The sequence below is a fragment of the Mizuhopecten yessoensis genome, unplaced genomic scaffold, assembly GCF_002113885.1.
Source record: "Mizuhopecten yessoensis strain PY_sf001 unplaced genomic scaffold, ASM211388v2 scaffold11145, whole genome shotgun sequence".
Taxonomy (NCBI): Eukaryota; Metazoa; Mollusca; class Bivalvia; order Pectinida; family Pectinidae; genus Mizuhopecten; species Mizuhopecten yessoensis.
In genome coordinates, this window is record NW_018408902.1 from 864,991 (window position 1) to 890,460 (window position 25,470).

At 35.0% G+C, this 25,470-nt stretch overlaps 1 protein-coding gene across 5 annotated transcripts in view; it reads right to left on the reverse strand.

Moving 5' to 3' along the window:
- Positions 1–6,819: 6,819 nt before the first annotated feature.
- The window catches only part of LOC110466865 (protein phosphatase 1 regulatory subunit 16A-like), a 74,721-nt gene continuing 56,070 nt past the window's right edge, over positions 6,820–25,470 (reverse strand). For 3 of the 5 annotated variants that reach the window (XM_021523662.1, XM_021523663.1, XM_021523664.1), the window contains 5 exons: positions 24,928–25,003; positions 24,567–24,684; positions 20,604–20,666; positions 11,529–11,643; positions 6,820–8,960 (listed from right to left, as the gene is read on the reverse strand). In XM_021523662.1, coding sequence (XP_021379337.1) covers positions 8,169–8,960; positions 11,529–11,643; positions 20,604–20,666; positions 24,567–24,684; positions 24,928–25,003 — 1,164 coding nt within the window. In that variant the 3' untranslated portion in view covers positions 6,820–8,168. Of the gene's footprint in view, positions 8,961–11,528; positions 11,644–20,603; positions 20,667–23,590; positions 23,606–24,566; positions 24,685–24,927; positions 25,004–25,470 lie in introns of all 5 variants that reach the window. The other 2 variants (XM_021523665.1, XM_021523666.1) reach the window with 2 other exon arrangements.

Below are 25,470 nucleotides of genomic sequence, written 5' to 3' on the forward strand. Positions count from 1 at the left end.
TTAATTGTCTGTTTTGAATACTACATGTACTTCTAACACATACCAGTGCATGTTGATTGAAATTATTCTCTCTGAAAATTAACATTGAATTGAAATTTACCATTCCCCAAGTTTTATCATAGGAATTTAAGGCGATTGTCAAATATATTTGTAAAATTCTATCCCCCATGTGTCCTGAAAATAAAGATTTCTAAAGAGAGATATCCAAAATTGTAATTAGTCAACATATTTTAACAGATGAACAGTTTAATATTTTTAGTATATTTGTCGGGTACTGGCCGTAGGTCAGTGGTTTTTCTCAAGGAACTCTGGTTTTCCTCCACCACCAAAACCTGGCACGTCCTTAAATGACCATAGCTATAATAGGACGTAAAACACAAACAAAACAAAACCAAACCAAATACTTGACAGCCATCTTGGAATTCTGCAGTGGATCTGTAAGGGATTCCCCTTCAGATGTCTTACACTTCCAGATGAAGCGTTAGCAAGTGTCCATGTTCTTTCATTTGTCTGATGAAGGTGACAGGGTATGTATCATACTAGTCTCTGAAAGGTCACATATAGACACTTACTTGTGGTGATACAACAAATTTCTGCCAATGGTATCCATCCAGACGAATACGTACCATGCATGCTGTGCAGTATCCTTCCACACGAATACGTAGCACGCATACTGTGCAGTATCCTTTCACACGAATACGTACCATGCATGCTGTGCCTTATCCTTACTCATGAATACGTAGCACGCATGCTGTGCAGTATCTTCAGAAATCTGACCTGAAGGCCAAAGTCTTAAAATGAAATTGGAAGGAATAAGAATGACCCTATATTACAGATATATCATTGCGCAAATAGGTCTTAAACTTACTGATATTGTGATTCAAAATATAATAGAAGGCATGGTTGTCTAGTGGTAGGACGCCAGGCTCGTGACTGAAGGGTTGCGGATTCGAGTCACGGCACCGCGCAGTGTTGCATCTTTAAGCAAGTTACTTTACTCCGCTTGTTCCAGTCTACTCAGCTGTAAATGGTTGGGCAGTGCTAGAATTGTAGAATGCTAGCTGTGAGCGCCGAAATGGCCGCTCCGGTTGAATGCTCCCCAGGGAGTGGAGAAAGGTATTGGCTGGTTGCAAAGGCCCTATAACCACAGATAACAATTTGTGAACCGCTTTGAGATGACATACGATAAGATAAGATATTTTAAAATCTTTATGGGTTGAAATCATGAAATGGCGACAGCTTGAGAAGAAATCCTGTTATTTGTTTATCGTGAAAAGACTAACAACAACAAATGTATGATCTTATAAAAATGTTTATGTAGTGCATTGCATTCCCAATCATTCCAATAGTTAACAAGTCTTACTATTACAACAAGAGTGAGCTCCCTTGTAGAATACAATTTCCTGTAAGATGAAGTTAGCCTATACATAGGGTACTCTGTATCTCTATTTACAAGCTGGTAAAGATATGTACAATACTGTATATATTTTTATATATAGAATCAATATATAAAGGATGTACCATAGCAAAACAATCAGGATGATCAAATAAAATTTGCACTCGTGATTCACATTAATACACTTTTAAATCTTCCTCTCTCAAACGAAACAACAACAACTTGCACTTAGATGAAACACACATGAACACGGGGGATAATATACATAAATAACACTTACAGTACAGTCGACTTGTTGAATTACACTTCTGTCTGTAATAAATCCAGTCTCGTTAACTCACTTTCTGGTGATTACTCCATGAATCTTAATTCAAAAGCGCTTTCCTTGCCAATTTGTTCCTAAATTCATTATTCATGTAACCGTTCTCAAGCTCAAACTAAAGTCACATGCTCAAACCAGCTTTCTATTGCTGTAACCTAACAAGGTCTTGTGACGGGGTCAATAAGCAAACATTAACAGTGGAATGGTACTTTGCTTCAGTTTAAATTCAGCTATTTTATCTCTGAGTTTGACTCTGAAAATTGTTTCATGAACATGGGGCCCATGAAAAGACCCCGACGCCATACGTTATATGACTGATCGTAAAAAAAGTAATTCTAGTTATGTATTTTGTACAAAAAAGCTCAAATGTTGTTTTCCTCATGATCTTTGTTCAAGTTGTATGAATAATTTGACCTACAGAAAAAGATTTGTTACAAAGCCATTTTGATGAGATTTTTTTGTATTTTCTTAGGATGACTCAGTTTGAGGCATAACATTCTGCTGCTAATCGTGGTTTAATCACCAAAAAGAGGGCCACCGAGACAAGTGGAATACAATCTTGAGTTTTGTTATACCAGTAGATAATTATATTTTAAATTGATCCTTCTACCCAGTACGTACCTCAATTGAATACACAAAGCTGAAGCACAGTACCTTGTTGATATACACAAGATTGACTTCTGAATCAACTTTTCTATCTTGAAGTCACTTTCAAACTTATTAAAAATTATTGCACAGCAGCACTTAGTATATTCATAAGTTTATTTATTATGAGAGAAATGTTTGCAAGTCGCAGTAGCTGTCAACAGTATGAATCTGATAATATTATGTTTCAATTTTGTCAAACTGATCACTTAAAGTCAACATTTCATTGGAACACTTTGAGGCTCTTATAGATACCAAACTCTGACAAACTCAAAATCCCTGTAAAACATACGATTACGTTTATAGAAACTGACCTTGACAGACCCAGATACCTGTATAACCTCTCATTGATGTAAACAGACCTTAAGTTATGCCAAAGTCTGGAACGACTCCCCTTATCTCATGAACAGATACTGACCGCGGAAACACCTTGAAATCAAAATCAGTATGCTACATACTTATTTACTTTAAGGAGATTTTTGCATTTGAAAAAAAATAAAAATATTCAAGACACTTGCAAATAAAAAATAAAAATAAGTACAGCAAAGATACAGCAGGTGTATTGTACACAATCATTTATTTAAAATCCTTATACTCTAAAACTTCTTTGTTTCGTTGGTGCAATGATTTGAGAATTAATAGTTCATGAATATCATTTTCACTTTAATATTGTCATGGAAATATATGGACTTGGAAAATAGCAAAACATTAGGACCATGTAAAAAATAGAAGTAGCATCTGCTATAGTCAATGGTTTAGCAAAATAATCTGTTAGGACATGAATCGTGAACGTAACCCTTGTTTAAAGGGTTAAAACATAAATAAAATATTGATATACATCAATTAGTTAATTGAAATTCTACACAAGATGTCGGCTACAATTAGATATTGGTTAGGAGTAATCAAGAACATCATTTCAAGATGAAAATATCTCCATAAAATCCTTTATGCAGATATTCTATCTTTGCGTATTGCAGAGTTATCTTCTCTTGTGAGCAGGTATTCTTATTGTTACGTCATTGGTTTGCGTGAGAAAATTACGTCGTTTTCTCAAAAATTGATGACGTTACTCTCACAAACCAATGACGTAACAATCAATACCTGCTTATAAGAGAAGATAACTCTGCAATACGCAAAGACGGAATAGAACATTTGATATAATAATTAATTATTAATATAACATTCAAAAAAATATGTCAGACAAATATTGATCCAAATTCTTTCATTCCATCAAACACACTCTTTGTTCTTTATGTACCTATTATCTTATCAACAGTTAAAAGGCCATGGCTTCACATACATGGCTCAAATATAGTTCAGACTCCTCCTTAACTGAAGCGAAGGTTTCCCTATGAGGACATTTAAATTGTTGTAAAATTCTAAATAATGATGTTTAATGAAACTGAAGCCAGGTTTACACAAAGCAGTTATAAATCAACCTATAAAGATGGGTGGTGAGCTTATAGTGAATAAAAACAAACATAAATATAACTAAATTACACAAACAAAACAATATGGTTACAAAAATAAAAGTGAATGACAAATAAGCGATTATCCAGGACTTGGTCATACCAAGCTTCACTTATAAATAACGTCACATCCAGGTAAATTTTTACGCACTGGAATATCATAATTTATAATTGCAAATAAAATAGGCAAAATAATCCCACTCAGATAGAAATATGTTCATATGTTTTTCAGATAATTAAACTTCAAATTTTGATATACTTTATTATTTAACTAGTGAAGCTTGTAGCAACTGTACCCTGGACCAACAAACAAATAGACACTACAATGGTATTCAGCCCGACACATTGAAAACAAAAACCAATTTATTTTTATATCCCTAACTCAATCTACTGGAATGTTATATATCCTCACATAAATGTATATATATAGGTATATACACATTAAGGGTCAAATGATTACCTGGCAATGTAGCTGAACTATAATGAAGACACAGTCATTTAAAATCTCCATGACCAGGTACAGAGAACCATACAGTGTAACATCTAGAATGTTACAGGTAAAAAAAGTCAGGTAAAAAACATGAGGATCATATCTTACAAAATGAACAGGATATCTTCAAATTATATAAAGAATGTGTCGAATATTCCTTGTGCAGACATATATAAATATATAAAAGTGATTGTTAATGTTTCCTCACTGATATATATTGCATCACCAGTCGTGGAATGTAATTCCTAGATTATAAGTCAGATGCCTGCCGTATGATACATCAGTCGACGGCGGTAATACCAACACTCACTTGATATTGCACTTGTGTACACAATTACTAACTCATTATGCATTTTATTTGTGGAATAAATTCAATTAACAGGAGTACTAGTCAAACAAAAAGATTCTATCTGCAGTCACTGGTTATTATAATGTAGATTATCAGATTAAAAAATACAGGTGCTTACCAGTGTTATTTTTCAGTGAAGTGAAACAAGAACTTTGTAACACCAATACTTCCTGAATTAAACACAGCAGATTTAAAATCATAATAATTAAAAAAAAAAAAGTTTAACATCTATGAAACTTTCATCAATATAATAAATGGATGATAAGAAAATCTGTCTTTTTCATTGTACAGTTAACCCCCTATAATTTGTTTTATAAAATAAATCATATCCTGATACACAGCTACTTTCTTTTATCTAAATCCTTATTAAACTAATACTCATTTAAAGTGATGTTAACCCTTTCACCCCTAGGTAACTTTAGTAGATTCTACCATACCTTTATCTGGATGAGTCCATTGTGGTCCACAGTGGTGAAAGGGTTAAATATGCTGTAAATACTGTATATAAAACAAGAGACCTTCTTGGAGCAGTGAGATTTCTGCTGGTCAACAATGATATACTTCTTTCAATAGCTACATTAACCCAGGAATGTTATTAATCTATATCATAATCTAGTGAATTGATCAATATGCACTGAATAAAATCTACACAAGGGAGACAACTCATTATACAAAAATTCCAGTTTGACATAATCTGCATTATAGTTAACTTCACAACCTTGTTTAAAATATCTTCCTGTACTTTTAACTCCTAGCACTCTTACAGGTAATATCTATACTGGTACATATTTATATGGGAAGATCAGTCACAGGTACAAAATATAACATCACATATGGTAACAGTGAATCATAAGGGTAGTTTACTGCATTTTACCACTGATAAGCCCACAGTCATAAATAAGCCTGTCACTTGACACAAGCCCCACCTCCTCAGTCAATTCTGAGACAAGCCCCACCCACCTTGATTTTTTCTTTTAGACTTTTTAATGTTCAATTGGAAAGTTTCTGCTTAATTACAAACATATTTAAAAATCCAAAATGTGTATTCCTAAAAAGTCTTCACATCTTTTCAAATAAAGAATTAACATTCCAGATTCACTTGTGATCAATGTGCTTATCACCAATAAAATCAGTTAACTTTAATAATACTCTCATCACATATCTACACAGAAAAAGTCTTTATCTATAATTGAGCATTTGATTACGTGTAATTACTATGGAAGTCAATATGTACACCTAACCAGTGTCCTGCTAGGCCCGGTTAGATGTCAGAAGAAGCTGTGTTACAGGTGTGTTCCTCCAGACCCTGTTAGATGAACTATGTCACCGTACATCTAACCAGTGTTTCTACAGGCCCTAAACAGATTTCTGAAGTCGCTGTGTATATAGTACATTTGTACCAGTACTTCTCTTGGCCTGGTAAGATGGTCAAAGAATAATGACTTATTTATACAGAAAAAACACTTTAGTGATTAACTTGCGCTTTGAATTACAGCTCAAATTTATATTTCAAAGCTGCCTGGTAGCCTAGTTTGACAGAATCACTACCTCCATCATCCCCTCTCTAACCACTGAGTAACATAAACACATTTATATAAAACAGATGCAGCCTCAGTACATAAATGTAAATAAAGTAGGTGTATTTTGAGGACTTCTTAAAGCGGCCTACATCTATTTAGAATATTTTTCTTTCAATTCTGTGCTTCTTAAATATAATATTATAAATACTCCAAGCCAATTCTGCAAAGCTTAAATCTGATAAAAGATAAATATATTTCTAATCTAACCAACTTAAGTTTCAAATAACTACAGCAAAATGTGTAAGAGTGTAATTTACTGTGGATATAGACCCCAACCCTGTATAATCAGTAGTATATACCTTACTTTAGTTTTATCACATATATCATATCAACAAAAACTGAAACTGTGTGATTGGTCTCAATGGTTTGGTTGTTTAAGACATGTGAACTAACCCCTAATAACTTATGTAGTCTGTATATTGAACTAACCCTTAGTAACTTATGTAGTCTGTATATTGAACTAACCCTAAGTAATTTATGTGGTCTGTATATTGAACTAACCCTTGGTAACTTATGTAGTCTGTATATTGAACTAACCCTTAGTAACTTATGTAGTCTGTATATTGAATTAACTCCTAGTAACTTATGTAGTCTGTATATTGAACTAACCTCAAGTAATTTATGTGGTCTGTATATTGAACTAACCCTTAGTAACTTATGTAGTCTGTATATTGAACTAACCCTTAGTAACTTATGTAGTCTGTATATTGAACTAACTCCTAGTAACTTATGTGTTCTGTATATTGAACTAACCCTTAGTAACTTATGTGGTCTGTATATTGAACTAACCCTCAGTAACTTATGTAGTCTGTATATTGAACTAACCCTTAGTAACTTATGTAGTCTGTATATTGAACTAAGCCTTAGAAACTTATGTAGTCTGTATATTGAACTAACCCTTAGTAACTTATGTAGTCTGTATATTGAACTAACCCTTAGTAACTTATGTAGTCTGTATATTGAACTAACTCCTAGTAACTTATGTGTTCTGTATATTGAACTAACTCCTAGTAACTTATGTAGTCTGTATATTGAACTAACCCTTAATAACTTATGAAGTCTGGATATTGAACTAACCCCTAGCAACTTATGTAGTTTGGATATTGAACTAACCCCTAGCGACTTATGTAGTTTTGATAATGATGTAACCCCTGGTAACCTAACTTATGTAGTTTGGATAATGATGAATCCCCTAGTAACCAAACTGATGTAGTTTGGATAATGATGTTGGGCCTAGTAGCATAACTGATGTAGTTTGGATAATGATGTAACCCCTAGTAACCAAACTGATGTAGTTTTGATAATGATGTTAGGCCTAGTAACCTAACTGATGTAGTTTTGATAATGATGTTTGGCCTAGTTACCTAACTGATGTAGTTTGGATAATGATGTAACCCCTAGTAACCTAACTGATGTAGCTTGGATAATGATGTAACCCCTAGTAACCTAACTGTTGTAGTTTGGAAAATGATGTAACCCCTAGCTACTTAACTTATGTAATTTTGATGTTGAGTTTCTATTTCAATCAATATAATGATCACCTAATAGCCTTGATGAAGTAATTTACTTGGAGAAAGATATAAGGTGTCAGTTTCCAGTTAAAACAGACATGACTTCTGTATAACGAAATCTTTGTCATTGTGGAATTCTGATTGTTACATGATCCACTTTTGTTAAATCGTTCCACAGTAATACACACATGTAGAGCAATAAATTTGTTTCAAATTCCATATCTCTTCAATATTCTTTTACAAGTACATCAAATAGCGATTGATATCACATAGAACTACACTGATGATTCCCGGGGTAATGATTCTGAGGTGAGGATTCATGGTAACCATTTGAACATTTTACCCTTCCTGCAGTTTCATTGTTTGTTGCATATTTAAGAGAAAATCTAACACATCTCTAAAGGCATCACAAAATGACACAACAGCCCTGTTTTTCATCGCCCCCAATAGCAGGCGAGTGACCAGGAGCAGTGAAGCGCCGTATACCTTCCGAGTGGTTTGGATAAGACTTCATATTGTTATTATGGCCGTTGCTGTCAGTATGATGGTCAGAGTTGTCTTCCCTGGGCAGTGTGGAGCTGCTGTATTTCTTGCTGTTACTGTTGAGGCCGCTGAGGAACAGATTCTGCACCTGTGTGTCAATTGTACTGTTCTCACGACTGCGAGACTCAGACCGGTGCTTTTTCAAGTCTGCCAGAGTAATGGAGGGTGTCCCAGAAGGGTACCTGACATTTGACTCTGGGGCAGATTGATCCTCCTTTTCCTCTTCAATATCTTCAATACCTTCCTCCTCTTCAAATGGTTCTGCCTTCTGCCTCTGCGGTGGGCTTTGTTCTGACTTTCTTGTAAAGCTGTGTTTTTTAGTTAACCCAGGACCTCCCTGTTGGACTGACCCTTGACCTGACTCCTGACTTGGCTGCTGATTGGCTGTTGGGTTAGAGGCTGATGGTCGGTCTACTGTGGAAGTTCGATTCACAGTTTTTGTTTCATTAGGTGATTTCGATTTACTGTTTCTGTGCTGTTGCTTGCGATTATCCATCGTATCTGAAAGATTACGAGAATATTCCACAGTGTCGGTATTTCCATTAAGTGAAGTCTCCACAAAGGATTGAGGTTTCCGCTTGTTGTCATCCGCGTCATCAATAATAAGTTGAACATCATCAATGTTTGTTGACGGGAGGTTTTCCTTTTCATCTTCCTGTAATTCAAAGGTTAAATGATTGTGAGAACAAGAACTTATTGACATGTCTATGTTCAATGCTAGTAACAATACATATAAATGATTGTGAGAACAAGAACTTAATGACATGTCTATGTTCAATGCTAGTAACAATACATATAAATGATTGTGAGAACAAGAACTTAATGACATGACTTTGTTCAATGCTAGTAACAATACATATAAATGATTGTGAGAACAAGAACTTAATGACATGTCTATGTTCAATGCTAGTAACAATACATATAAATGATTGTGAGAACAAGAACTTAATGACATGACTTTGTTCAATGCTAGTAACAATACATATAAATGATTGTGAGAACAAGAACTTAATGACATGTCTATGTTCAATGCTAGTAACAATACATATAAATGATTGTGAGAACAAGAACTTAATGACATGACTTTGTTCAATGCTAGTAACAATACATATAAATGATTGTGAGAACAAGAACTTAATGACATGTCTATGTTCAATGCTAGTAACAATACATATAAATGATTGTGAGAACAAGAACTTAATGACATGACTTTGTTCAATGCTAGTAACAATACATATAAATGATTGTGAGAACAAGAACTTAATGACATGTCTATGTTCAATGCTAGTAACAATACATATAAATGATTGTGAGAACAAGAACTTAATGACATGTCAATGTTCAATGCTAGTAACAATACATATAAATGATTGTGAGAACAAGAACTTAATGACATGACTTTGTTCAATGCTAGTAACAATACAAGATATTTTCATTTTTTCTGTAATTTCTAGCACCCAACCCAAGAGGTTTAAAAGTCACTTTCATTTATATTCAATTGCAAACTGTACCTAGCATCAGCGATGGAATAATATTCAACTTGTATTAAGAAGTTAATCACTACATAAAACCAAAGTTCATTTTTACAGGACTACACTTTTTTCTGATATCAAATATAGTTGTGAGATATTTTGCTGTTTGTCTCGGAAATTAGTTTCTGAGAATTTAATGCAGATATGCCAATGTTCAGAAGGAAGTTGTTTTATTCATCATTTTAAAAGGAACAGATAAACATGAAATGAATTTCATCCTCCACAGCTCCAGAACTGCACAAAACATGTGTCTGTTTATTAGTGGCCTCTTTCCTATATTGCCGAGTCTCTACTCTCAAGGGTAGTATCCCATACCATAATTGTGTCATAATGGATCTCTCTGATTTCTTGAGGTTCATTGTAATGTATCGTTCCAATTAATAAGATGTTTTAACTCAATAAAGTTTCTCAGTTTGGGAAAAAATTCCCGTTAACAAAAGTGAGATTATTCCAGTATTATACATATGATGTGTTCTGGTAAAATACTAGTGCAATAGTGATCCACTCAAAATACATAGCACAGATAAAAGTATGGAATGAATTCTACACCACAGTACAATACAAGTCCTCCCAGCTAGGTCACAGGTAAGGACTGGTAAATACAAGTCCTCCCAGCTAGGTCACATGTAAGGACTGGTAAATACAAGTCTTCCCAGCTAGGTCACAGGTAGGGACTGGTAAATACAAGTCCTCTCAGCTAGGTCACAGGTAAGGCCTGGTAAATACAAGTCCTCTCAGCTAGGTCACAGGGAAGGACTGGTAAATACAAGTCTTCCCAGCTAGGTCACAGGTAAGGAATGGTAAATACAAGTCCTCCCATCTAGGTCACAGGTAAGGACGGGTAAATACAAGTCCTCCCAGCTAGGTCACATGTAAGGACTGGTAAATACAAGTACTCCCAGCTAGGTCACAGGCAAGGACTGGTAAATACAAGTACTCCCAGCTAGGTCACAGGGAAGGACTGGTAAATACAAGTCTTCCCAGCTAGGTCACAGGTAAGGCCTGGTAAATACAAGTCCTCTCAGCTAGGTCACAGGGAAGGACTGGTAAATACAAGTCTTCCCAGCTAGGTCACAGGTAAGGCCTGGTAAATACAAGTCCTCGCAGCTAGGTCACAGGTAAGGAATGGTAAATACAAGTCCTCCCATCTAGGTCACAGGTAAGGACGGGTAAATACAAGTCCTCCCATCTAGGTCACAGGTAAGGACGGGTAAATACAAGTCCTCCCATCTAGGTCACAGGTAAGGACTGGAAAATAAAAGTCCTCCCAGCTAGGTCCCAGGTAAGGACTGGTAAATAAAAGTCCTCCCAGCTAGGTCACAGGTAAGGACTGGTAAAGCAAGTTATAATCATTAAATTTCAAATAGGTGAAACTTGTAACACATTACATGACATCTATGAGGTGCATTTGCATATTAATTCAATCGTGAGTTACAATCTGAATGACATTTTAATGATTTTGATTTCAAGTGTAGAATTGAAATACTTGTCAAGTGTTTTCAGACTAGCAGATAACAGATGACACATCTGATGAAATGAACCATTCAAACTAGGGTTTTCATATTTCTATGTGAGATTCATGGTGACTTCTTTTTCCTTTTTTAAATTGTAAGGGCCAGAAATGCGATTGAATTTTGCTGGTTTTGTTTTATTATGTCCCATTGAGCTGCCACTGAGATAGATAGCATTACCACAATATCCTCATCATTATCCTTCCTCCAGCCGAAATGTAATGCCTCCTCCTTGGCTTCTTTCATAAACAGCGGATTCTTTTCTCCACGCATACTACTTCTCCTGATGGAGGCACTGCAACAGACAGAAAAACAAGGTAAGGGAGATAATCTACAAACAAGGGTAGATAATCAGTAAGGGTGTCAGAAGTACTAGTGATGTCTTCTTTTTGTGTGAGAGTTATTTTCTCTATTATTGTAAAATATTGTACAAAAAAACCCACTTAAATGGGAGAAAACATTCAATGTTGTCCTAGAATTGACGTTTAGATAACAACAGACCTCAAGCATTCTTGCAAGATGTAAAAGGCCTATGTAATAACGACCTTTGCCGAATATTCCTTCAATTAATCTGAACTTTTTCTATTACCTGATTTCCCAATTTAGAATAGATAAGTTGGTTATTTGGATAGAGAAAAAAAGTCACATGTGTGACCTAATGTCATAACATCAGTACACTACTGGTACATGTACTGACTGTCTGTGACCAAATGTTATAACAGTAGTACAATACTGGTACTGTCTGTCACATGTGTGACCCAATGTCATAACATTACTACAATACTGGTACTGTCTGTCACAAGTGTGACCTAATGTTATAACATTACTACACTACTGGTACTGTCTGTCACATGGGTGACCCAATGTTATAACAGTAGTACAATCCTGGTACTGTCTGTCACAGTTGTGACACAATGTCATAACATTACTACAAAACTGGTACTGTCTGTCACATGGGTGACCCAATGTTATAACAGTAGTACAATACTGGTGCTGTCTTGGCACACGTGGGACCTAATTTTATAACATTACTACAATACTGGTAATGTCTGTCACATGTGTGACCCAAAGTTATAACAGTAGCACAATACTGGTACTGTCTTGTCACACGGGTGACCTAATGTTATAACATTAATACAATACTGGTACTGTCTGTCCCATGTGTGACCCAATGTTATAACAGTAGGACAATACTGGTAATGTCTTGTCAAATGTTTGACCAAATGTTATAACAGTAGAACAATACTGGTACTGTCTTGTCACACGGGTGACCTAATGTTATAACATTAATACAATACTGGTACTGTCTGTCACTTGTGTGACCAAATGTTATAACATTAATACAATCCTGGTACTGTCTGTCAAATGTGTGACCCAATGTTATAACAGTAGAACAATACTGGTACTGTCTTGCAACACGTGGGACCTAATGTTATAACATTACTTCAATACTGGTACTGCCTGTCATATGTGTGACCAAACGTTATAACAGTAGTACAATACTGGCACTGTCTGTCACATGTGTGACTTAATGTTATAACATTACTACACTACTGGTACTGCCTGTCATATGTGTGACCAAACGTTATAACAGTAGTACAATACTGGTGCTGTCTTGGCACACGTGGGACCTAATTTTATAACATTACTACAATACTGCTACTGTCTGTCACATGTGTGACACAATGTTATAACATTACTACAAAACTGGTACTGTCTGTCACATGTGTGACCCAATGTTATAACAGTAGCACAATACTGGCCATGTCTAATATAATTTTAAAAAGTTAATCTAGTGCAATATAGTTGTAAAAACAAAAAACATGAAAAAACATGCATAAAAAGTATATATGATTCGCTTCAAACACACACAAAAAACACTTTAATTATATGTGTATCAGACTACATATGTTATTGAAATTCCTAATCCCCAATTTCTTCAATGTTGATGTTGACTTAAAGTCTTTTATCAGAAATAACTGTATTAATAAATTGAACAAATACCATATATGGTCTCTCGTATGTGTAGTATTTAGTAAGGTAGCATCTGATTTCATAGTATTTTTTCTGCAGCATCATAGTTTCTGTCCAATTCGGTTTTGACAAGTTTTGTGTTACATCAATACTAAACAGTATGTTGTTCATGTGTATGACGATGTTATACTTTAAGTTAAGCCATCTAGATATTTTGTTATGTTTACATCATCCATTTAGCTAATTTACTTATGTCAGAGACAAAAATTGACATTCATTTTTTTTTGAGAAGGAGACAAAATTAGGGAGGGGGCTTAATTGCAGGCACCCACCCTGTTCCCAGGACATTTGCCAAAGTAGGGAGGGGGCTTATTTGCGAGAGGGAGCTTATTTGCGGTCAAATACGTTATTGTATCACCTGTTGTCATCTGAACAAACCTCAAGCTGAACAAGTTTTTTCTAATTTCACTAAAAGCTTATAAATATCTGAGCATACAGTTATACAAAACAAGAGGCCCAGGGGCCTTAATAGCTCACCTGGTATTTTATTTTTCAATTTAAAACCTGCTGAGAACTATACAGGTTTATCAAAGGAGTACAAGAAACAAAGTTGCAAGAAGAACTACATATAAATCTGTTTTGGTGGGAAAGACACCAAGAAAATGAGTTTCCATGTTATGTCTCAATTTACTCTATTTCCCCTATTGGGCTTCACATGCACCTTTTTCCCCTAAGCATGCTTCAGACCACATTTGGTTTAAATCCCTTCATTTGTTTTGTACAGAAGGGAAAATAGTTTTCTCTATTTCCCTTAATGGGCCCCACTCCTCTGCTCCTGGGGGGAAGGGCACATCTTCCATTTATAAATATTCAATTTCCTTTGCCCAAAGATTCTCTAGAACAAGTTTGGTTAAAATCCCTTCAACGGTACAGAAGGAGAACTATCTTTAATGTTTTCCTCTATTTCCCCTAATAGCCACCCATCTGCCCCCAAAGAATATACAAAACTGAGAACCCTTTGGCCAATGATGCTCCAGACCAAATTTGGTCAAAATCCTCAGAGCCGTTCAGGACTATTAGCGTTTTAAAGGAAAAAGTTGACGGACGCTGCGCCATGGCATAAGCTCACTTGGCCCTTCGGCCCAGGTGAGCTAAAAAACAACATGCAATATTTAGTATGAAACAATTATATGAAAAACCTAATAACAAAACACAAAAGGCCCATTCTCATTTATTGGTAGATATACTAAATGAGTTATTTATTACAGTTAGTAAACAATGGCAATCAAATGCCGATTCCCATGATAACCCTAAAACCATGGGTACTGATATCAGAGCCAATCAGAACACTGCAAATCTATGGCGTAAGTGTTCCAATATAGGTTACTACCTGAGGTGTTGATCTTGGGCGGTTCCCTTATGTCTGAAAGAAATAGTCTCTCTATTGTATAAGCAAGTCACACCTCAGTCAATGGTTAAAGAAAACGGTGAGAAAAGACATATATTTCGGCTCTGTAGGTAACAAAATGTTTACTTGATGATATAGTCAATTCAAAAGAGGGATCCATATACACAGATATTAGCGACCAAAAGATTTTAAGGATTTGATTGAATTTACATTGCTTCTACAGACACATTCCCCAGCCTGTTTTTAACATTTATACATTTGTAAGAGCCTTTAAATGTAGATGAATCAATGTTTGGGTCAATATCTTTTCCTCTAGATCTCTAGAACACAGAAATTTTGACCAAGAGTTGATTACACCAAATTCAAGGGAGACTACCCACCATCAAAGCCTGAAGAGATTTATCAGTAACGGTGGAATCAATATGATTATCTCTATTTTCCAGCTTTTAGGACGCATTGGAGATCTAATTCTCCATCAATGAGATCAATTACAGCTGCAAGCAGACACTACTCCCAGAGATTTATCAACTTCATTCCATATCGTTCTATCAACAGTCAATTTTCGTTACCAATTCAATTTTCGAAATAGCTACTTGATTTGTTTTTAATTAGTTTTCATTGATGAAGTGCCTTTGTTTTAAAATACCCCTGAATGAGATGGTTACTAAAGTTTAAAATAATAATGTAAAATACAAGACATTGAAATGCAATTTGATTATTTGAAACATGTTAAAATAAGCATACAGCCATGATAATCAAGATGTACAATTTTGTTGTAAAACAAAGCAAATAATATGATTTTTAAACATGCTAGAAATATTGAACAAAACTGAATAAACAACATAAACTGAAAATGTAACAGAAAAGCACATGCAGGAGAATGCACTGTAATTAAAAATAACACAAATGCCAATATTATAAGGAAATACTTTTATGTTTTTCTTTATTCTTGATACATATGTACTATGAAATTTGTCTTCGATCTCAAATGTCTCATTCCTATGCTTTGCTTACATTTCATCAATATTCTTCATTTAACTCAAAAAGTAATGATACATAGTTGATGGACAAATAGCTATTCTAAAATAATAAAATATGCATGCATTCTTCAAATATCCTAAATTCAAAATTAGATGTAATATTCAATTACAGATAAGGACTGCAACTAGAACACTGACAGGTCAGTAAAGGCCCAGTTTTGTGGCAATATATCCCCCATAATCATCAAGAAGCAATCTGCCCATATAGCTGAGCTTGACGTTTGATATGTGGAATTCCAAAAAGAATCGCAAGGAAGCAAAATATACATTTTACATGTACTATGATGTGAGTCTTGTTTCCTTCCACCTCCATATTTGCTGGGCTAACAGAAATGTAAATACTGGTGCAATACTCATTTGTTAGCTTTGAATTGTTTTATTTAACCTTATATACCTCCTCCATCAAAAGCCAGGGTCAAAGTCAGAGATCCACTTTGTCTTTGACCTTTGGACCCAAATGACCTTGACCATTAACCCAGTGACCCTGATCTTTGGTCAGTTGATTTATTCTTTAATTCCGACCAACCTTGCTCCTTAATATCATAACAAAATGTTCATCAGTGAAAATACAAAACTTGACCTTGACCCTTTGAAACCCGTAACCTGGACCTAATGACGGTCAGTTGACTCTGTGTTAAGTTCTGAACAACATTGCTTCATAATGTCATAACAAAATGTTCATCAAGGAAAAGATACAACATTTAACCTTGACCTTTGACCCAGTGATCTTGACCTTTGGTCAATTGATTCCTTGTTTAATCTGCGCTACATTGCTTCAAAGTGTCATAGCGAAATGTTCACCAGTGAAAAGATACAAAATTTGGCCTTGACCCCTGACCAGATGACCTTGACCTTTGGTCAGTTGTCTCCTTGTTTAATTCTGATCAACTTTGCATCATAATGTCATAACAAAATGTTCATCAGTGAAAAGATGTTAAATTTGACCTTGACCTTTGAACCTAATGACCTTGACCTTTGACCTCCACTTTTTACCTCAGTGTGTCTCTTTGTTTAATTTCAAACAACTTTGCTCCATAATGTCACAGCGAAATGTTCACCAGTGAAAAGCTACAAAATTTGACCTTGACCCCTGACCCGATGACCTTGACCCGATGACCTTGACCTTTGGTCATTTGACTCCTTGTTTAATTCTGATCAACTTTGCTTCATAATGTCATAACAAAATGTTCATCAGTGAAAAGATGTAAAATTTGACCTTGACCTTTGAACCTAATGACCTTTGACCTTTGACCTTGACTTTTCACCTCAATGTGTATTTTTGTGAACTAAACATCTTGACCAAGTTTCATGTGCATCGGTCAATAAATACCGAAGTTATCAGCCAGGAACAAAATTTGTGGACGGACAGACAGACAGACAGACAGACAGAGTGATTACTATAGGGCACGCGTATCTCCGATACGGGATCCTAATTAATAAATGGAAAAGTAATTACACTATTTATTTATTTTTTTGCTAGAAAATAGCGCTGGTTGAAAAATGGGATCTTACACCATGCAGATCGACTTTCTACAAACATAACCTATGAACTACAGACACACTAGTAAGTGATCTGAAGAGCTTGGGATGGAGTATACTATCTACACATCTTTACTGACCAGTAAACACATATTGCCATAGGAAAGATACCATTTCATCGAGGTCCATGTAATCTAATTACTGATAGTGGCATTTGTTACCTTTGACCCCCTCCAATTTACTGCTGCTGATCCTAATGACCATCAGTCAAAGCTTTTCCTATAAACTACCCATGACCTTTGACCTTGTTATCGATGTAAGTTCACTTGATTTAAACGTGGTAAGTTTCCTTTTAAGGGTCATAGTACTCTTGTCCACACAAATTTTGTTGCTAACGATCTTGAACAAGACATTTTGTGAATTTTGAAATGACCTACAAATGCACAAGTAACGTCAGACAAAATTCTACATAGCACTTTAACGATAAATAAAGTCAGACCAAAACAAATCTTTGACAGAAAATTCTGAAAGCTGATCTCTGAAAACAACAAAATGCTTCCTCCAAAATGTTTTGTTCATACAACATTTATAATCATCGACCAAACAAAGAAGCCTCGGAGCTGTCCATTCCTGTTTACAGGAGGCCAACACAATGTGTACGAGTGCTTCTCTTGACAGTTGGTGTGAATACAGACAGCAGAATTGTGGTATAGATATGTATAGCAATCAATGTCGCCACAACGTTTGCCTTGTATGTGCGACTTTGGGGTGTTTATCCCAAGCTAATAGTGGGCTGTCTGGTTAGAAGTCCACATCACCAGACCAATATATCGTGGCCAATTTCTATACAGAACTATTGCTCCCCTGAGCCGATCTGAGCTTGGTTGATAAGCACACAGACCATACCGCTCTGTCAGACACTATATCATGGACATTCCCTTGTCCAGGCAGTCTTGGTGGGACCATGCAAGCCCTAGGGGCCTTACAGTTCTCTTCATCACAATAGCTCAGCTCAAGTTTGGTCATTCAGGCTAGCGTGAGACTACTCCTAGGTCAAGTAAAGAGAGCCACACCAAATATCTCTTATATCTGCTGGTCCTATTACTGTGTCTGATGTAGGAGTCTCTCAGTATTGGAACTTCTGTTTCAATATTTGTGTTTTGCAGCAACAGCCAACTTAGTAAATTGTATATCAAATACCTTTAAAGAAAATGAACTGCAGATTCCAGCTGAATTTTTTCCACAATTCATGTTTTTTGAATCCGTGTAAGCTACCAGTCCATAAAGGAACCAACACCTATTCAGATTGGCCAGTAACATACCGGTAGATTTACCTATTCTTTTAGAGTAAAGCAAGTCAAAAGCTAGATTTAAGAGTGAATACTCTAGTCCATTCTTCATATCATTCTCTCTCACAGGACAAGTTTTAATAATATTGCATACAATTTTGACGCACTGTCCACTGAATATGGTATACCTACATGTTGTATGAATACAAACATGCAGCTTCAATTTGCAATTTTGTATATACTTAAATTATGATGTCTAGCTCCATCCCATCTGTGTCACATGACCAAATACAATACTACATAAAACTGGTTATAACGCATAGAGATGTAACGTTTGTCTGTCCCATATATAACAACATCTAATGGGTAACTGGCAGGCAAACTCGGGTAGTCATATACAAAGCAGCCAATCACAAACAGGTGTAGTAATTACCCTTTCTCCAAGTTATCTCCCCTTGTATGTCCAACGGAGGTTAACTTATGTTATAGAAAAAAATAATCTAAAAAGTTTCAAAATAGTATATTCTACAGATTATAAGATTAAGACAGATGTACTGACTTGTTCGGTCATTAAATCTTTGAATGATCATTAATTGTCAATTAATTACACTTTGATGTGACTGTCACATTACTGACTTGTAAACTTGGCCACATTGGTTTGAGTGTTACATGATTTAGACTGCCTTGGTTTATGATAATGTAAACATGAAGAGGAAATGATTAGATACCTCAAAACCAGGACCGTTTTGATATTAGAAGGTTACGATCTCTTCATGTTATTTCAAAACCATAGTGTACACTTCTTTTCAGTTGACATGCGAGGTCATACCATTAAATCATTGGATTCTGAACATTTAGATGTATATTGTTTTGTCAACGACGTCAACTAAAATCAGTATAAAAATTCAAGTAAAACTCGCTATCAGTTATGAATTTCAATGACAAAATAGATTATCCTCAAAATAAAATTACATTTTACTTTTAAAATAGAATTATTGTCAAAATAACTCCATAAAACAATGGTTTATAACATGTAAAGATATATCCCTGTTTTAGAGCCCCAGGATTGTAGAGGATAGGATCTAGCTGTACATACATAGCTCAGTGGCCTACTTAAATTAAGATCAGACAAACTGTGCTTTCTTGCCTCGTAAGAACTTGAAAGTTAGCAACATATTTGAACTGTTGTTTGTTTGAACCAATATTGCTTTCATTTTTATATACAGACATAAAGCTTCGAGAAATTTCTTGTAAACTTCAAATTTAGCAACTCATTCTTCTCCAAATATCTTTCTGGGCAAATTTTGCAATTCTTTTCATACAATGCTGTTTTATCCTCAGTTATGTCAGCTCACCAGGGTAATATGTTATTTATCATAGTTGACATTCAGGGAACTCTGCTAACTGTGGAACCTATAAAGTCGACAAAGCTGTTTAGACCATTGCATGATGAATTCCTTCCAGTATGATTGATTGCATAATTTGCCTGGTAAGAGAGGTTTTGAAAAATTGAATTTTTAACTCCAGTATGAGTGGCTAAATTGGAAGTTTACTAGACTGACTGAGTCACATCATATACCATTGAGCTACAGTGTCTAGCTAGGTAAAAGATGGGCAAATGATGGGCAAAAGCCTCAGGTTAGGATGAACTTGCATTTAGAACATGATGCACTGCAGGGATTCTTTTGACAATTAATCACATGCAGATGCTGCTACCATCAAAATAGATATAAAGGAAAGTTGGTTTCAAATAGGTTTGAAGCATTGAGTGTATTTTTCACAAAAAGTTGTTCACAATTGAAGCGAACAAGATTAAGTTCAGTTCGTCATTTCAAATGATTGTTAAGTTTAAGATTTGAAACAATATTTTTAAAATGTTGTGTGCAGATTTTGTGGTCTTAGGGTCTCCGTCTCCTCATCACAGGGATCCCTGTAATAGCAGCTTATATTAATGGCTGTTAACGTTTTTGCTGAATGTGAAAAATTCATAAGAAACTTAGAAGTCATCGTTATAGAGGCAAGTTAACCACAACCTGTGATATAAAGGGGTGGATGAAGGGGATACCTGTGTGGTTTGTCACTCAGAGAGGTACTGGAACTATATACTGAGGTGGAACTATTAGAAAAGCTGAAAATGAAACACCAAAACCTGGATTATTCAAGGGAGACTACTGGATTACCACGATAAAAACATATTTATTAAAAGAAAGATTTAAAACACAACACAAAGTATATGGATTTTTCCTTCCATATTCATCATTTTTGGTAAGTTTGAGTATTGTGTACTTTTTATTTATGGTGATATGTGCAATTCAGCACTACAAATGACAACAGATATGTACAAAAATACTGACTTCCTAAAATCCTAATTTCCAAACATTTTTCACAGATAAGTTTTTCTATTTCACAGATCTCACAGAGGTAAAAAAAAAAATAAAAAAAATAAGATAACAAATAATTCATACATACTTAAGCAATTGCTTGATAATGACATTTTCTTCACCATACATTATGTATGACCTTTTCCTCTAATCAAAAATTTAAAAGATTTGAAAGTTGAATCCATACAATTCAAGATTTACTAAAAAGATTATTGACACAGACATTTACTCTTCACAATATAGGTCTGATATCTCTACACACCGATGTTTATAGGTCTGATATATCTATACCCCGATGTTTATAGGTCTGATATCTATACACAATGATGTTTATAGGTCTGATATCTATACACAACGATGTTTATAGGGCTGATATCTCTACACAATGATGTTTATAGGTCTGATATCTATATACAACGATGTTTATAGGTCTGATATCTATACACAACGATGTTTATAGGTCCGATATCTATACACAATGATGTTTATAGGTCTGATATCTATACACAACGATGTTTATAGGGCTGATATCTCTACACAATGATGTTTATAGGTCTGATATCTATATACAACGATGTTTATAGGTCTGATATCTATACACAACGATGTTTATAGGTCCGATATCTATACACAATGATGTTTATAGGTCTGATATCTATATACAACGATGTTTATAGGTCTGATATCTATACACATCGATGTTTATAGGTCTGATATCTATACACAATGATGTTTATAGGTCTGATCTCTATACACAACGATGTTTATAGGTCTGATATCTCTACACAATGATGTTTATAGGTCTGATATCTATACACAACGATGTTTATAGGTCCGATATCTATACACAATGATGTTTATAGGTCTGATCTCTATACACAACGATGTTTATAGGTCTGATATCTCTACACAACGGTGTTTATAGGTCTGATATCTCTACACAACGATGGTTATAGGTCTGATATCTCTACACAACGATGTTTATAGGTCTGATATCTAAACACAACGATGTTTATAGGTCTGATATCTATACACAACGATGCTTATAGGTCTGATATCTCTACACAACGATGTTTATAGGTCTGATATCTCTACACACTGATGTTTTTAGGTTTGATATCTCTACACACCGATGTTTATAGGTCTTATATCTCTACACACCGATGTTTATAGGTCTGATATCTATACACAATGATGTTTATAGGTCCGATATCTATACACAACGATGTTTATAGGTCTGATATCTATACACAACGATGTTTATAGGTCCGATATCTATACACAATGATGTTTATAGGTCTGATATCTGTACACAATGCTGTCGACATTTTGATAGCAAGTGAATTTAGAGTAAATTTAGAAACATATTGGGGTTATTATACATAGAAAAAAGGTGAGGAATTAAGGAAGGTTTGTTTGTTACAACTAATGTATGTAATTGTTGACGTAGAGAGAGAAACGAGTGTAACCTCTTGTTTACTTTGACACACACTTCACATTAATAGTGCTAAATCAACAAGAGCAATAAGAACTGTACTCCACAGGGCGAATAAATAACCTACACTCCCAAAAGAAAAAGAAAGATAGAAAAAGGGTGTATCAGTAACTAATATTGTACAAAGAAAATAACTCCCATAAAATAGCCGATTTAAAAAATTAAGGCCAGGTGCACTACTTCTGGGTGCAGTGACTACATCAATGGAGTAACAGAAAATGAGGTGAAAACAGTATGAGTTGTTGTCCGGAAAACATTCTCTCTACAGTCTGACGAACGAACAAACAACCCGATTCCTGAGTATATCACCCTGTGTAAGTTATCCTTGAATTTTAAAATGGTGATACACACCAAATATAATGAATCATTATTGTGTTTGAAAAAGATAAAGTAATTAAAATATGAGGCGTAAAATTTTCTAAAAGAACCTCAGTAAGAACCCTCTTAAAATAATGTGATCCGTTGAGTTTGTATTAGTATACCTCACAGTGTTGAGGGATTAGAACTATACAACACTAGACACTTATAATCCAGGAGCAAATGTCAGAACATAAGCTATTACCACGGAGTGTTAAAAAGCAAGCAAAAAGGGCTACAAAGTAAAATGTATGTATATGTCATAAGTTGAAATAAAAGTACATGCTTACGAAGGTAGTACACGACGAGAGATTACGAAATAAAAGTTTTGTGTTTGTGAATCTTTAAGATCCAAATGATATTTCTGTGTTTTTTGAGTTGTGTCTAAGAGGAGAGATGTCTACACAGCCGACTCACCTATCTCCCCAGTCACTTTATGGCACTGGGATGTTTAGAAAGTATTCACTTACCATCTCCGTAACTAATGGACACATACTTTTTTCTCAATATCTTTTATTAGACTTGAAAGCATAACTACTTTTCCCTCTAATACCATTGAAAAAAATGAAGCTTTCATCATTCACATAATTGGTGAAAGTATTTGCCGTACTCTTTAAAATTACACTAACAAGGAAAAGCTTTAAGGCAGTAAGTACCCTGTCTGTCTTCTTTAACATTTCTTTTCAAATAAAGAAAAACAAATCAGTATTTGAACCAAATGTACCATTAGCGTAAGGAGAGGTGAGTCAACAGCGAGTATTAATACGTTGAGGAACTATTAAGTCAGAATAGTCTATCATTTAGTGTTAATTTACTCACGTGGAAGATGTACCGCTAAAATGAGAAACACCCCCAAAATATGATTTATCCAGAATACATAACATAGTTCCCTTAAAATGAGCAACGGACCCAAAATATGATTTATTCACAATACATTGGTTTTATTGGTTTAATAGTAAAATAAAACAAAAGGAATGAGGATAAAAATGAAATATTAAAGTCTGCAAAATGTCAAAGCAGAATTTTAAAAACATTACAACACAGCAGTGGGTGAGCATGGTCTACAAACTAAATGAATTGATGATATCTACAGGGGTAAGCAGCCAAACAGAATTTAATTTGAAGGCAGCTTATGCCTCCAGTACGTATATATACATCAATTAGTTTATATAATTGACATGCATAGTTGGTGTTATTTATAGCCCCTCACAGCCATTGATACAGATCATACAGGTTGGAGGTCAAGGGGCAGTGTTTACATGTACAGTGCATCCATAAAATCCAGGACATTTTATGAGCAATATAAATTGAGTGCTCCCTGGCTTGAATTATCGGCAATCTGAAGTTGATGTCAAGTTCAATAAAGATATAACTATCATATGAATAGCAACCATTTGTTGTTCAGTTGAAATAATACAATTACCTAAGTTTTATTGACAAAGTTCCAAACCAAACAATAACTCAATCATAATTCAGTTGTTAGATCCAGTAACACTGAACAAAAAATCTGTAAAACTAGCATAAAGCTCTTTGATCGAGAAATAAATGGTACGTCAATTATCAGCTAATAAAAATGAGACTACCAGGTATGATAATGGAAAACCTGTTTCCATGGAAACATATGAGAGAGAGGTTGTCAGCCAGGTAAATCCTGCTCTGGTGACCAAATTGTATAGGTAAGTTACGTGAGTAACGTGAAGATTATATCTATATTCCCAATAGGATGCCAAACCATACAGGATAGGCAATATCGCAGGGATTGCTGACCATATAACCGATGGCAACGTTTACTTACGATCTTGTGTTGTGTTTATGTCGTCGGACGTTGTCTTTAGATCGACTGGCTTTGTTGTTCTCTATCTCATCTTTCATGTCTAGAATCTTCTGTTTTATTTCAGCATCCTCACATAAATCTGTAACAATACACACACACTTTATACAATAGTTCTTTTTATTATTTACAAAATTTAGAATCTCCTTCATGTGAAGTTTTTGGCCCTTTCTTACAAGTCTTACTTCTGAGCCAAACCTTACTGGTACCTACACCAATGCTTTGGATTTTTGTAAATGAAATGTTCAAAAATGGATACTGTTCAGCCTGTCAAAATGTGTTTCTATATGGATAAGAGCTGACTGCCATTTGTAATAAGACTTACCAAAAGGTGTCTCCCCATTTTTGGCTTTAGAGTCAATATCTGCACCATTCCTTACAAGTAGCTCTATCATCTCGGGCTGAAACAGTAAAGAATGGCACAATAATACAACTGAAGCAGTTAAAAGGGTGGAATTTTGACTTAGATTCTCTGGACTTTTTCCTACCTGAAAGTAAGACCAAATCCTCCCCCAATAGTTTATAACTGTTTTTGAACAGAAAATAAAAAAAAACTTAATTAAGGTGCTGCATCATTCTACTTTCAATTTGAAATAATACATATTGTAAACTATGATATTTTGACTCTGCCAGAAATCCCTATCCTCCTTTTGAAGTTAATCATGCTACACCTGCCCTATTAAGGTAAGCTTGCTACATCTGCCCTATTAAGGTAAGCTTGCTACATCAGCCCTATTAAGGTAAGCTTGCTACATCTGCCCTATTAAGGTAAGCTTGCTACATCTGCCCTATTAAGGTAAGCTTGCTACATCTGCCCTATTAAGGTAAGCTTGCTACATCTGCCCTATTAAGGTAAGCTTGCTACATC